General features: G+C 42.6%; 2 protein-coding genes across 14 annotated transcripts in view; both read right to left on the bottom strand.

The window, feature by feature from the left end:
- The window catches only part of GLB1 (galactosidase beta 1), a 96,017-nt gene that overhangs the window by 38,444 nt on the left and 42,380 nt on the right, over positions 1-15,193 (bottom strand). The window contains exons 16-17 of one of the 13 annotated variants that reach the window (XR_014580616.1): positions 8,336-9,150; positions 6,595-8,054 (exon numbers count right to left, since the gene is read on the bottom strand). The exons of 6 other annotated variants lie outside the window; for them this stretch is intronic. Coding sequence is in view for 5 of the 7 variants with exons in the window: in XM_083826522.1 (XP_083682648.1) it covers positions 8,890-9,150 (261 nt within the window). In the remaining 2 variants the exon portion in view is untranslated. Of the gene's footprint in view, positions 1-6,594; positions 9,151-9,998; positions 11,453-12,878; positions 14,238-15,193 lie in introns of those variants that run through there. 6 more of the 13 variants (XR_014580617.1, XM_083826522.1, XM_083826527.1 and 3 more) reach the window with 6 other exon arrangements.
- LOC310895335 (C-C chemokine receptor type 8-like) overlaps positions 1-15,193 on the bottom strand; it is a gene marked incomplete at its 3' end in the record, with an annotated part of 61,219 nt that overhangs the window by 44,275 nt on the left and 1,751 nt on the right. The window lies entirely within an intron of this gene.

The following is a 15,193-nucleotide window of genomic DNA, read 5'->3' as shown; positions in this document are numbered from 1 at the left end:
CTTTCCCCTCCGAGCTTGCTTGGGTTTGGGGAAGAAAAAAGAAAAAGTAACCCTAAAAACCACTGCTGTTTTTCTGAGAAACTATTGTGCTTTCCCCTTTGTCTTCACAAGGTTTCTTATTCAGATTATGTTTTGGAACCCTTAATATTCTTGTTTGCTTGCATCTCTGTAATGCTTAAACATCCCCTCCAGCACTGTGTGGTACTGTATGTAAAATAGAAACTAGGAACTAGCTGCATATAAGTCAGGTACACTACTACAGTAATCTCATTTTATTATCTTTGCACAGACTCTATTCATCAGATTTTTTTTAAAGTGTCTTTTGGGTTATTTCAGCATACTAGCTTCTATACACGTGCATTTCAATTACTGGCACCTTCTACCCAAGTTTCTTTCATTTCCTAGGATGGGTAATCAAGCTTAGGTGTTTTTTTGGTTGCTATCTTAACTTTTATTGAAAAAAGGGTGGAAGAGGAGTCCAAAGTTTGGCTAATACTAAAGCACTGGCTGTCTGTTGGTGTCAGACAGTTGAAATTAGAAAGGATCTGTAGAAGCAATAGGTTTTCTTCAACACCTCTGAGTCAAGACGAATGGACCAGAGAGGCTAGATGTGGACAAGTGAAAAAATAGCTGCTTCAGCAGATACCAACCAGCAGCACTTTATTTTTTATTTTTTAATTTCAACGTGCACTAGATGGACTCAATGCCTTAAATAAAGCCATGTCTGCAGGTGCTGTAGTCAAAAGACTCGCATTGTTTTAAGGTTGGCTTATGATGTAGATGTTTACTCTGGGTCAAAGAACCAAAAAAGCAATATAGGAATGCAATGTGGCAGAAGTCACTACTTCAGCAAAGTTTTGCAGGAAATCGTGCTAACCCCTAGCACTTATGTGTTCAGTGCTAAGTTCTCAGGTTTTTCATAGCACAGGATCTACCTATTCATGATTAATGTAAACCACATCCTAAAACTGAGCAGAAAAATAAAAAAGTAAGCTTGAAAGAAGGTACATAGAGTGTGTGTCCAGGCCTATCTTTATGTCAGAGGCTAAAGTCTTCCAGGGCCTAAAGAAGGCAAAGAGTGAGCTATTAATTTCTTTTCCTTCATATTCTCAACAATTCTGCCAACACTACAGAAGGCCCCTTCACCCATAGTGCAGGAATACCTGCAGATCCTGCACAGTCATCATCACCACACACAACACAGAGCCACTTGCTGTTTCGCAAGGCAAGTGCTTTTGAGAGCGCTATTGCAGAATTCCCAACTTTTGGCTAATTCTAGAGTAGTGATCCAAAGGGCATTCACTGTGTGTACCTGATGAAGATTTATAGGACCTGCAAAAGGCATCTTCATCCAGCTTGCAAACTAATGATGGCTAGGTGCAAGGGGTGGGGATCACTTCAGGCAACTGAAGACACATTGAAGGAAATTATTGGGGTTCCTCTACATTCAAAAGTTCCCTGGTACAGAAGGAAGAACCAATAAGACACAAGGAAGAAAGAAAGAGGAAACAGAAAGGAATCATTCCTTATATAAATCATTAGAGAGATAACCCACAATTGCTAGACATCTCTCCACACTGTGCTCAGAGCTGTGCTCTGGCCCACAACTGCAGACAATACTGAAAATGCCCAGTCAATATCAGTGTAGCAGTATTAACCCTACCCAAGCACTAAGCTTAAAGAAATATAGTGCATACATTTAGAATGACTGTAGAGACTTAACAGAAAAGTACTTTTGAAGAACAGATACTGGCTGTATTTTTCCTACAGGATTTGCACCAGTATTCAACAGATCTACTCAAAGACCCCTTCTATTGGAGAATTATTGGAGAATTTCAAACTCAATTCCCAGCTCCACTTAGGATTTACCTTCCCTACTCGCCAAAAAATTAAAAAGGCTAAGTTACAGACATGCAGGTGTAAACACATTACCAAAGTGCAAGATAGGGATCTTAGCAGACTGCAAGCGTCTTGGTATGAATGCATGCTGGGGAGTTTTATGAGCAAGACGGTGCTTCCCATTACAACACAACACAATTAAAAGTGGGACCTCCCTAAGACCCTGACTTTTGAGTGCTATATACACCTGCCCCTTGGGAGCCGAGTATATGTGCTAAGGCTCACAACAAGAATTCTTAAATACATCCCTGATTCCTTAGCCACACAGACCATATATCCTACTGAAAGGGGCTTGCACTGAAACTAGGACTGGTTCTGTGAAGCATCTGTAGGTAACACATACCTTCAAGATTACCCCCAAAGCTGGGAACTCCAGTTCACTACTCCCATCTTTGATAATATAATAAGCAACAGAAAATCCCTTCTGAAAAGGGATTTTTAAACATATGTATGTTATTTAAACATATGTATGTTATGAAAAGCAAGACAAAGATCCCTGTGACATCTTCCCAACATTTTTCCATTCAGCCCTTTGTATGAGTCCCAAGATCATCTCCCACCCAGTTTTACTTTCTCATTGAGAATCATTAAAGTAGATCCCATCCTTCTATACTATCCAGTTCCTTTTGTCATGCAGTCTTTCTGACAGGAACTTGAGGTTGGCTACCATGCTTTTAAGTCATGGCTTCCAACGTAGCTTTCTTGCAACCCTTGTTTCTTTCAGAAAAACTGCTGCAGAACCTGGACTGTGTCACTGAGGAGAATCTAGCGCCCTTTGCATCCTTGCTCCAACTTCTCTACATTGCTCTGCACCTCTTTATATTTCTGTAAATCCAGTCCATCCTGGAGGTAAGATAACAGAGATGGCACAGAAGTCTCACAGCACAAAGAAATACTTTATGTCAACTGCAGATGGTAAAAGTGATAGTTGGCTTATATACAGCAATGTGATTTTCATTTAGCTGTTGACAAGTTTCCTAATAAACACTAGTAAACACTGGAATAGCTTGCCCTAGGAAAAACTGGAGTCTCCATCTCAGGAAATAATGAAGAAGAGTTTAAATGAGCTGGAGATACTTGAGGTACAAATTATGTTGGCTTAGGGTAGAGAGGCACATGGCTAGATCACCTCTCATAAAACTTTTACCTTGTATTATCTGTTAAAATGTTGTTTGAAACCTTGTAAAGATGCATACAAGAACAAACTAAAGAGAAAATGCAGTGACTACACATCAATCAGATTTCTTTGGGAAGTTGTGTGAGAGCATTGGCAAGCAGAGAAGGGAAGATGAGCAATTGCAAAGCCATGTAACAAACATTTTCAGGTATTTTCCTGCTGGTAGAGGTAACAATGCCCAGTAAGTAACCAAGTCAATGGTTGACTAAGGCTAAGATTTTTCAACACTGCAAGGTATTTGCTCAAACATGGATGGGTTTCCAGGAAGTGTCAGAATATCAACTTTACATATACTGAGAGGTTGTTGTCCTCAGTAATTTGAACATGTCCAAAATTAGAATACAAGAAGATTGCAATAGTATGGTAGTCATCCAATTAAAGCAAAGTGACCAAGCCCACCCAAAGAGAAGAGACTCCTTCCCCCAAAGTGAATAGAATCATAAAATCATAGACTATCCCGAGTTGGAAGGGACCCATAAGGATCACCTAGTCCAACTCCTGGCACTGCACAGGTCTACCCAAAAGCTTAGACTATGTGACTAAGTGCACAGTCCAATTGCTTCTTAAACTCCAACAGGCTTGGTGTAGTGACTACTTCACTGGGGAGCCTGTTCCAGTGTGCGACCACCCTCTCACTGAAGAACCTCTTGCTGGTGTCCAGCCTAAACATCCCCTGCCTCAGCTTGACACTACTCCCGCGGGTCTTATCACTGGTTACTAAAGAGAATAAATTGGTGCCTGCCCCTCCACTCCCCCTCACGAGGAAGCTGTAGACCACAATGAGGTCCCACCTCAGCCTCCTCTTCTCCAGGCTGAACAGGCCCAGTGACCTCAGCCTCTCCTCATACGTCTTCCCCTCTAGGCCCTTCACCATCTTCGTAGCCCTCCTCTGGACACTCTCCAAGTTTAATGTCCTTTTTGTACTGTGGTGCCCAGAACTGCACACAGTACTCGAGGTGAGGCCGCACCAGCGCAGAGTAGAGCGGGACAATCACTTCCCTCGACTGACTAGCAATGCCGTGCTTGATGCACCCCAGGATACGGTTGGCCCTCCTGGCTGCCAGGGCACACTGCTGGCTTATATTCAACTTGCTGTCAACCACAACTCCCAGATCCCTCTCTGTGGGGCTGCTCTCCAGCATCTCGTCACCCAGTCTGTACATCTAGCCAGGGTTGCCCCATCCCAGGTGCAGGACCCGGCACTTGCTCTTGTTAAACTTCATGTGGTTGGTGATCACCCAGCTCTCCAATCTGTCCAGATCTCTCTGCAAGGCCTTTCCACCCTCATCCGAGTCCACAACTCCTCCAAGTTTGGTGTTGTCGGCAAATTTGCTCAAAACACCTTCTAGTCCTACATCCAAATCGTTTACAAAAACAGTGAAAAGGACTGGCTCTAAAATGGAGCCTCTGGGGACCCCACTAGTGACCACCCACCAGCCTGATGTGGCCCCATTTACCACAACCCTTTGAGCCCTGAGGATAGACTCCTTCCCCTTGCAGTCCAAACTGAGTGCTTTGTTAACAGGTCATCTTCCTGACCTGGATAATAGTGTGTCATCTCCTGTGGAGCATGCTGTTAAACACGAGATTCTTTCTCTGTAATTGCCTTTTCTGAACACCTGATGGATATTGGCCAGGTGGATAGTATTTGCTGCTCAGTCAGGAATATTTTCTAGATTCATACTGATGTTAACATTCAAAACGTGCAAACATCATCCAAAAACTACAAAAGGAAGCAGGGACACTGTGGAGCACTCAGAAAGTTGGGAGAACTCAAAAAGGTGAGAGTGCTGCCTGCAAAGATCAACAAAGGGCATTGAGAGGCTAACAGAACATGGAGAAGGCCAAGTCTCAACCTTGTTAGACTCAGGGACTGAAGTTTTGAGGGACTGAAGTGTTGGTTAACATTTAGATTTATTATTATGCTATGAACATAAGGGAAATGGTAGTCTTATCAGTACGTTAAGAATTCAACCACATAGGGCACACCGTTCACCAGTCCATGTTTACCTCCTTGCTCATTCATCCCAAGTAACATTTAAAAGGTCTTCATTCGTGCGTAGGCAGGAATGTGGTTTAAGCTTACAAATCCCACTCTGGTTCTGGAAAAATACCTCTGCTAAACTGAGCCTCCTACAGCTGCACTTTGCAGGCAAACTTCTGACAGCATGGGGAAACTAGTCCCAGGAAGACTGCACACCAAAGCTAGGAAATCTAGGATATGCCCCAGCCACGCAGCAGCAGCAAATGTGCAGATGCAGATGCCCAGTGCATGACACAGGCAGGGCAGAAGACAAACCTGCAGCACCCACGGACACACCCATGGGTGAAGGAACAGCAGGAGGCAACAGGCTCTCCTTGGTAGCGATGCATTCTGAATGCTCCTCCTCAAAGAGATCTCCCTTCTGTGTACTCACATAAATGCCACACCATTTGGCAACCTGTTTTTTTATTGTATGCACACCAGGATCAGGAATCAGGGCCCTAACTTTCAGTCCCTTTCTGTAGACAACAGATCACTTCACAGAAAGCAGTAAATAGGCAGGTGTGTTATTGAAGCTATCTAGATCCCTACTTGAAAAACCTTGTTTTATCATGTTGTTCCTGGTAGTGTTACATTTATATAGATTAATATTTGCAATCCTTGATACAAAACCTTCATGCTTGTAATATTACATGGAGATATGACAAAAATAAATATAATGGATTATACTACATTTTTTTCACTAATGCAATGGAAAAACAAATGAAGTGATAAGAACTACAAATTGATCTTTTCCACTCTTTACAGCACTAATCAACACAAAAATAAAATTACTCCTGGCTGTCAAAGTACTGAACTGTTGTAGGAATTGCATCTAAATAAGTACTGTCATTCTGTACACTTCAAGCCACAAAACCCACAACCAGTATGAAACTAATTCTGTTCCATTCCTTACATTCGAGACCTGGCTCTGAGGTAACTAATACTTCATAATAAACTAGCTGCAGAGCATTTTCCAAGGTCTGCATAAGGATGATGTAAAGAATAAAAAGAACCAGGGTCAGAACAGAAAATGAAGTGTTTCAAGTACTGCACACGCAGCTCCCAGCTGTATGACTTGGCATTTGAGGTAAGAATTTCAGACTAGGAGTTCTGTGGCTCAAGTGAACCGCACAGGAGTGGTTTGAAAGTCCCTGTGGCAGTCAGCTCATCAACCACATAGCAGAGGTTTTGATAATGTAGTGGTGATCCTTTCTACTCTCTCCTCAGGTGAGGGTAGCAGTCTGCATTAACTGAGAAGAAAGAGTCAGGTTTTTGCACTGGCTATCTCAGAAGAGGGTCGCACCTCAGAGGACCTCGCAGCCTCTTACAAATATTTTGTTTTGCTTCACTTTCCGCAAGTCTTCAGAACAAAACAAATGAGACATCAACAAGAACTCCTTGTCCATAGAGACTTTACAACCTCATTTCTCACTTAATATTTTAATCACTCTTCCTCCTCCACTTGCTCCCTCCGAAACAAACACAGGAAGGATTTAATCTTTAAAGAACCATTTTAATAACATGAGACAAATCAAAAGGGAACAACCACAGATTATGAAAATATTTGATTTTGTCATCTTAATATTTTGTTTACATCTCACCAAAGAGTTTGCATGATTGACATCAAAATGCTAAGAATCAAAAAGAAGATTCAGCCTGCTGTAGAAAGTCAGCTTTTCCAACAACGACTGCATATTTTTGCAAATACCAGGCACTTAGATTGTCAGTTTACTGGATTAGATTATCAGTTTACTGGAACAAAACACAAGGCATGACTTAAGTTAAAAAATCTGAATTCTCTTTTTGTATTCAAAGAATTTGAATTCTCTTCTACTTTGAAGGTTCTGGCCTATGGAGAAGAGGCATTACAGGCCCATTAAAAAAAAAATCAGTTAAAAGGAAAAATGGCTTATTTTAAGACTATATTCTGCAGGCAAGTTAATCAGAGGCTATGGTCCAACCAAAACAGCCTAAATTTCACTACTGTTCTTGTAATTGCCAATTTAATTTAAGTCTCTGGAGATAGTAGACATGAAGCAGTCAAATGGCTTTCAAAGAGAGGATAGAAGCAGACTACAAGATTGCTCTCCACTGTCCACATTACTGCTGTTTGGATCAGCTTGCATGAGTGCTCTCTTCCACATTTGTCACTGCTCCCATAGGAAACCAAATGGATTTTTTCAGAGGTCATTTGCATGGAGGTGGAAAAAGCAGGTCCATTCAACGTCGGCAGTCAGTGCAGAATAAAATGATACTGATACTAAACAGGTAACAAAAATCAGCTGAAAGTTGTCTAGTCCATTGGCAGCATGGACCTACCAGCATTCATGAGTAACCAGCAGGGTCATGGGACTGTGCAGCCCTTTTGTAGGCTTCTCTTCAGTTGCAAAAGATGGTTAAAAAAAAAAGCAGAAGGTTCCTGTAATGCAAACAGCCTACAAAAAAGCAACAAAAACATCATATGATGGGTGAGCAATTGGCTGACGGGCAGGGCTCAAAAAGTTGTGGTAAATGGGGACACATCTGGCTGGTGGGTGGTCACTAGTGGGGTCCCCAAAGGCTCCATTTTAGAGCCAGTCCTTTTCACTGTTTTTGTAAACGATTTGGATGTAGGACTAGAAGGTGTTTTGAGCAAATTTGCCGACAACACCAAACTTGGAGGAGTTGTGGACTCGGATGAGGGTGGAAAGGCCTTGCAGAGAGATCTGGACAGATTGGAGAGCTGGGTGATCACCAACCACATGAAGTTTAACAAGAGCAAGTGCCGGGTCCTGCACCTGGGATGGGGCAACCCTGGCTAGATGTACAGACTGGGTGACGAGATGCTGGAGAGCAGCCCCACAGAGAGGGATCTGGGAGTTGTGGTTGACAGCAAGTTGAATATAAGCCAGCAGTGTGCCCTGGCAGCCAGGAGGGCCAACCGTATCCTGGGGTGCATCAAGCACGGCATTGCTAGTCAGTCGAGGGAAGTGATTGTCCCGCTCTACTCTGCGCTGGTGCGGCCTCACCTCGAGTACTGTGTGCAGTTCTGGGCACCACAGTACAAAAAGGACATTAAACTGTTGGAGAGTGTCCAGAGGAGGGCTACGAAGATGGTGAAGGGCCTAGAGGGGAAGACGTATGAGGAGAGGCTGAGGTCACTGGGCCTGTTCAGCCTGGAGAAGAGGAGGCTGAGGTGGGACCTCATTGTGGTCTACAGCTTCCTCGTGAGGGGGAGTGGAGAGGCAGGTGACCTATTCTCCGTAAACACCAGTGATAGGACCCACGGGAACGGTGTTAAGCTGAGGCAGGGGATGTTTAGGCTGGACATCAGCAAGAGGTTCTTCAGTGAGAGGGTGGTCGCACACTGGAACAGGCTCCCCAGTGAAGTAGTCACTACACCAAGCCTGTTGGAGTTTAAGAAGCAATTGGACTGTGCACTTAGTCACATAGTCTAAGCTTTTGGGTAGACCTGTGCGGTGCCAGGAGTTGGACTTGATGATCCTTATGGGTCCCTTCCAACTCGGGATAGTCTATGATTCTATGCATTTTCAATATACTTTGATGCTAAAATAATCTTCTAGATGAGTTCAGTTTCACAGTTCAAGGCAAACTCTAAAGCTACAACTTTTCTTTTTGAAGAGAATTTCAGTATTTAACTCTGGCCAGCCTGAAAAAAAATATTTGAATTTAAGAAGCTGTCTCTGCTAAACATCTTACTAATTTACACTGGCTCTTTAAAAAAGGGAAATATGTTTAAAGGGAAAAAGAAGCAAACTGGGGGGAAGATAAGGAAACGCTCAAATCATTATAGATAGTTCAGCCACATGTCTCTAAAAAAGAGTGGGGGGGGAACATTTTCGTACTGTGTAGTTGCATTGATAACCGGTTTGTCTACAAATTCTATCTCGCATGCCTGGGTGCTACAGTGAGAATGTTCCAGTTCCAGTACTGTTATGTTATTTGGCACTGATGAAACAAGTATATTCCTTGGAACAAAAAGGGTCAACTGAGGACCACGGGCTGGCCAGTAGCGACCAAGATTAAAGCCATTGATCCAAATTTGCCCCTGTTAAAAGAAAGAGAAAATATAATGAAGTTTTAATTTGACAGAGATCAAACATCTAAATAACATTAAGCATAACACATTTCACATAGTAACTGCATTTTCTCGATATTTCAGTTCAATAGAACACAAGGACAGATAATCTGTTGAAGAAATTGCTACAAATAGTAAAAAGAATCTAAATTCCTTGATGAGTTGATATTTAAAAACAAAGTGGTCAGATACTGCAGTCATGCCAAATATGACAATACTTTAGAAAACAGAATTGCAGGTTCCTGACACTGAATTTTGTGCCAAGTTTCAGACCAAAGCAAACCCTGAAAATTGTATTTACTTGAAGCTGATTGTTAAAAAGAGAAAGAACTCACAAAAGAAGAAAGCAGATCCTAATTCTGTTAATTGTTCTCTGCAGAAGTGTAATACTATGCTATCTTCACGCTGCTTTCCTGTTCTATGATTTCAAGAAAAATATATACAGCTTGTCTAGACACATGACATTCAGACGTCTATTATACTTGCAATAGCTTAGTCAGCAAAATAAATTGTGAAATGATACTGCAAGAGCACTGTATTTTGTTTTAGTTAGTTACAACAGAGAATCTTTGATGTTTTGCTATTATTAATGTAAATTCAATGACATTGTAGTTAATTTGTCATACAAACTCTTCAAATTACTTTTTTAATGGAAGTGGCCAGAACAAAATACTTTTCTAATATTATAAATATCCCAAGTTAAAAATAGAAAAAATTAGGCAAGTAAAAAGGAAATAAAAGAAGTCATTTATACACCAGAAAGTAGAGACATTGGAGTGAAACAAGTGCAGGTGTTTCCAAAAGTCTTTAAATTGATGAGCTGCCAAATGTTCAGCAGAATTATAAAGGGATTCCTGAATTGAATGGAATCTTGATTCATTAAACAAGACATAAGCTGATTTGGACAAACCACTTGCTTTTTTTCCTCTTAAGCATCCTTTTCACCATGTCAGAAAATTGACGGTTTGGCAAGCAAGGAAGAGGATGGGAACAGATAACTTCATCTGTTTTCCCTCTTGCTGTGGCCTCTGGTAATCAGAACGTAGAGGAAAAACAAACTCACTTGTGGCATAGATGTAAATTGATAAAAATAATAAAATCACTGGAGTGATTTTCCAGAGTCACTGGAAAATAAGGACTCATTGCACTCTTGGTGATTTTTAACATTGTGTGGGATAATTAAAAATCAAATAATATTCATAAAAGATTTATAAAAGCACAATTGTAGTATACTAAAATATTACTGTTCAAGGTATTTTGGAGGTAATTCTTTTTTCTTTTTCAAGCATTTACGAAAATTATTTTTATGAAACTTGTGAGAGAAGTTTTATAAGGAGATTGTATAGTTGCAAATGCAGATGAGTTATTTTGTCTCTGTATCCACTATCTCAGTGTAAGATCCTATCTTTTACGGTGCCAAGATGTTAATAAACTTTGACTTTAAACTTTTTTTTAATATTTAAATCAAGTTCATCTCACTTTGTGGCTTGTTTCTGCTGTATTAAAGGACAAGAGAAGAACTATTTATTCAAGCTCTTTACTTTGCTTCTATACTACTTTTAGAAGAGAATATAGCATTAATGCAAGCTATCCCCCCACAAGATGCATTTGCAGATGTACCCACTACACAGTAGACTAGCTACTATACAGGGTGACTATAACCCTCTGGGAAGTAGGAGTATAGTGTAGGAATCAGCTGCATTAGAGTTCCAACACAGCAGGTACAATCACACAGGTCTGTTTCTGATCTTAATCAATCTCTGGTTATAATTCAGTTTTCCAAGAAAACTATGAATTTCTTTTCTCACTTCCCAACTGCCATTTGGAACATTATATTAACACTACAATTTCTAAAGACTGCATATTCAGGAGTTTGTACATCCCAAAATAGGAAAACATAGCATCATACATGCTGCCAACAAGCATACCTTTGAAAAAAAAAAAAAAGAGATAGGGAATAGATCTCTATCTTCAGAAAGATTTCCTTTATTAGGGTCAGCAGCTACAACCCACGATTCCACAGAAATAAAGAACAATCCTGACTCAAAATTAAAAAAAAAAAACACAAAAAAACCACACACAATAAATCTGACCATACATCCAGAAGGACATACTCTTAAGTGCAACCATGCTTCATTAAGTGAAGGTGGGGGAAATTTTATTAATAGCGAAGCTTTTAAAAACCACAGCAGGCAACTGAGCTACAACCATCAGACATGACTGTTAATGCCACATCCTTCTTCTGGGCTGTCCAGCATGTCATATTCTCTGTCTTAATATGAAAAGGCAAGATAATCATTAAAACTGCACGTTTTCTTAAGAGTTGTTTGCACAGTTTTTCAAATACTCAAACACCTTTAGCTCCTATTAGAAGTCCCTCTCCACACCTTGTTATCAGCAATTTATACAGCTGTGCCTCAAGGAATTAAGGCCCAGATCCAATGGGACTTGAGTAGAATTCAGACTCTTACAGCCCTCTACCTTATAGGCATTGCTCATTGGTAAAGTTATCTAGAAGTCTGAGTTTCTGCCTTTCTTCTCCCCGCACCCAGTTTCACCTCAATCTTATTACTCCTGGGTATCTTATTTAAAACTTTGGTCCAATCTCTACAAAGATGAAGGATCAATCCAATAACCATATTTACAGTTTCTCTGGGATCTCTTCACTTTGACCTCTTCAGATAGTATACAGACCATATAAAACAAATTTCTATGTCCAATAGGTCAGGGAAAAAGATTCCCACTGAAACATAAGAATTCTTAAGAATGGACTCATTTGCCATTTCAAAGACAGGAAGATGGTTTGTGATTCACTGGGTCACAGAATTTACTGGAAAAGTCCCAGATTCCAGTTCCTGTGCAAATAGCTATTGTTGGATTTTATTCTGTGATTGTGTAAGATATGTACATATATAGGAACAGGGACTAAGAGACTTCCTCATCCAAGCTCAGTGCCTGCAACATTAAATGTCTGCAATGAATCAGTCTTCTGCATATTGCGAAGTGCTTTAACCACTGCAAAGCTCTAGATAGATCACCAGCACCTCCATCTCCTACTCTGTTTTAATAACAGTAAGTAAACTGCTTCAGAAAGGATTAACTTCGCTACGATTAACTTCGCTACCTAACACCAGCACTCTTGAAGCCTAAAGTTGAATGCTTAGGCCTCTAAGAGGAGTGGCACTTCAGTGCACACATTCTGCTGTCTGTGCCTCCCTCCAGCTGCATACTCATCTTGTATGCTGTTTCAACCACGGCAATGTGAAAACATACTCTTCTGTTCTAGCTATTCTCCAGCCCTATCAGAAGTTACCATTCAGGTCTGCACACAAACTTCTCATTGCAGTGCTCTCTGATCGTAAAATGACTTGGGTTGGAAGGGACCTTAAAGATCACCCAGTTCCAACTCCCCTGCCACAGGCAGGGATGCCACCATGATCTAGAACAGGCTGCCCAAAGCCCCGTCCAACCTGGCCTTGAACACTTCCAGGGATGGGGCATCCACAGCTTCTCTGGGCAGCCTGTTCTGGTGCGTCACCACCCCCGAGTGAAGAATTTCCTCCTTATGTCTAGTCAAAATCTATCCTCTTTTAGTTTAAGACCATTCCCCCTTGTACTATCACTATCTGCATGGGTAAAAAGTCACTATCTTTTTTATAAGACCCATTTCAATATTACCAAAAAGCTGCAATGAGGTCTCCACATAGCCTTCTCTTCTCCAGGCTGAACAACTGTAGCCCTCTCAGCTTTTCTTCGTAGAAGCGATGCTCCCTCTGAGCATCTTTGTGGCCCTCCTGGACCCAACAGCTCCACATCCTTCTTGTTCTGGGGGCCCCGGACCTGGACACAGCACTCCAGGTAGGGCATCGCAAGGGCAGAGAAGGGCACAGTCCCCTCCCTTGCCCTGCTGGCCACCCCTCTGTTGATGCAGCCCAGGACGCAGTTGGCCTTCTGGGCCGCAAGCACGCACTGCTGGCTTTTTTCATCCACCAGAACCCCAAAGTCCTTCTCTGCAGGGCTGCTCTCAGTGAGCTCTTCTCCCAGTCTGTCCTCATGTCTGGGATTCCCTTGACCCAGGTGCAGCACCTTGCACCTGGACTGGTTGAACCTGATTAGGTTCACATGAGCCCACTTCTCAAACTTGTCCAGGCCCCTTTGGATGGCATCCCTTCCTTCTGGTGTATCAACTGCACCACTCAGCTTGGTGTCATCTGCAAACTTGCTTAGGATGCACTCAATCCCACTGTCTATGTCACTGGTAATGATATTAAGCAGCAGCAGTCCCAAGACAGACCCCTGAGGAACACCACTTATCACTGGGCTCTACCTCGACATGGCAGCAACTGGTGGCAACTCTCTGGCTGCAGCCCTTCAGCCAATTCCTTAGCCACTGAATGGCCCACCCTTCAAATCCATCTTTCTCCAATCTGGAGATCAGGACATTGCATGGGACCCTGCCAAAGGCCTTACAGAAGTCCAGGTAGATGACATTAGTTGGTCTTCCCTTGTCAACTGATACAGTCACTCCTTCATAGAAGGCCACGAGATTGGTCAGTCACAATTTGACCTACTCAGTCCAGTTACAGGTAAACTCCAGAAGACAGGCATTAACAGCTCACAGGAAGCAGTCTAGGAGGTTTCTGGAGAACGTGGAAGATAGTTTCCTGACGCAGCTGGTTAGTGAGCCTACCAGGGGAGGTGCCCCACTAGACCTTCTCTTCACAAACAGAGAAGGACTGGTGGGAGATGTGGTGGTCGGGAGCTGTCTTGGGCAGAGTGACCACAAAATGGTAGAATTCTCTATTCTTGGCGAAGTCAGGAGGGGGACCAGTAAAACCGCTGTCTTGGACTTCCAGAGGGCAGACTTTGAGCTGTTCAGGACACTGGTTGGCAGAGTCCCTTGGGAGGCGGTTCTGAAGGGCAGAGGAGTCCAGGAAGGCTGGGCACTCCTCAAGAAGGAAATCTTAATGGCTCAGGAGTGGTCTGTCCCCACGTGCCCAAAGACAAGCTGGTGCAGAAGAAGACCGGCCGGGCTGAACAGAAAGTTGTGCCTAGAGCTTAGGGAAAAAAAGAGGGTTTATGATCTTTGGAAAAGAGGGCAGGCCACTCAGAAGGATTATAAGGATGTTGTAAGGATGTGTAGGGACAAAATTAGAAAGGTCAAAGCTCACCTGGAGCTCAATCTGGCTACTGCCGTTAAAGATAATAGAAAATGTTTTTATAAATACATTAACAAAAAGGAGGACTAAGGAGAATCTCCATCCTTTACTGGATGCGGGGGAAAACTTAGTGACGAGAGATGAGGAAAAGGGTGAGGTGCTTAATGCCTTCTTTGTCTCAGTCTTTAGCAGCAAGACCAGTTGTTCTCTAGATACCCAGTACCCTGAGCTGGTGGAAAGGGATGGGGAGCAGATTGTGGCCCTCACAATCCACAAGGAAATGGTTGGCGACCTGCTACAGCACTTAGATGTACACAGGTTGATGGGGCTGGATGGGATCCACCCGAGGGTACTGAGAGAACTGGCGGAAGAACTGGCCAAGCCACTTTCCATCATTTATCAGCAGTCCTGGCTATCAGGGGAGGTCCCAGTCGACTGGTGGCTAGCAAACGTGATGCCCATCTACAAGAAGGGCCAGAAGGTAGACCCGGGAAACTATAGGCCTGTTAAGTTTGACCACAGTGCCAAGGAAGCTCATGGAGCAGATTATCTTGAGTGTCATCATGTGGCACTTGCAGGACAACCAGGCGATCAGGCCCAGTCAGCATGGGTTTATGAAAGGCAGGTCCTGCTTGACGAATCTGATCTCCTTCTATGACAAAGTGACATGCTTCGTGGATGAGAGGAAGGCTGTGGATGTGATCTACCTTGACTTCAGTAAGACTTTTGACACTGTTTCCCACAGCATTCTCCTCAAGAAAGTGGCTGCTCTTAGCTTGGACTGGCATATGCTTCGTTGGATTAGAAACTGGCTGGGTAGTCGGGCCCAAAGAGTTGTGGTGAATGGGGTTAAA

Source organism: Anser anser, assembly GCF_964211835.1.
Source record: "Anser anser genome assembly, chromosome: 2".
NCBI classification, from domain to species: domain Eukaryota; kingdom Metazoa; phylum Chordata; class Aves; order Anseriformes; family Anatidae; genus Anser; species Anser anser.
The sequence above is the reverse complement of the archived record's forward strand: the minus strand, read 5'-3'. Positions and strand labels throughout refer to the sequence as shown.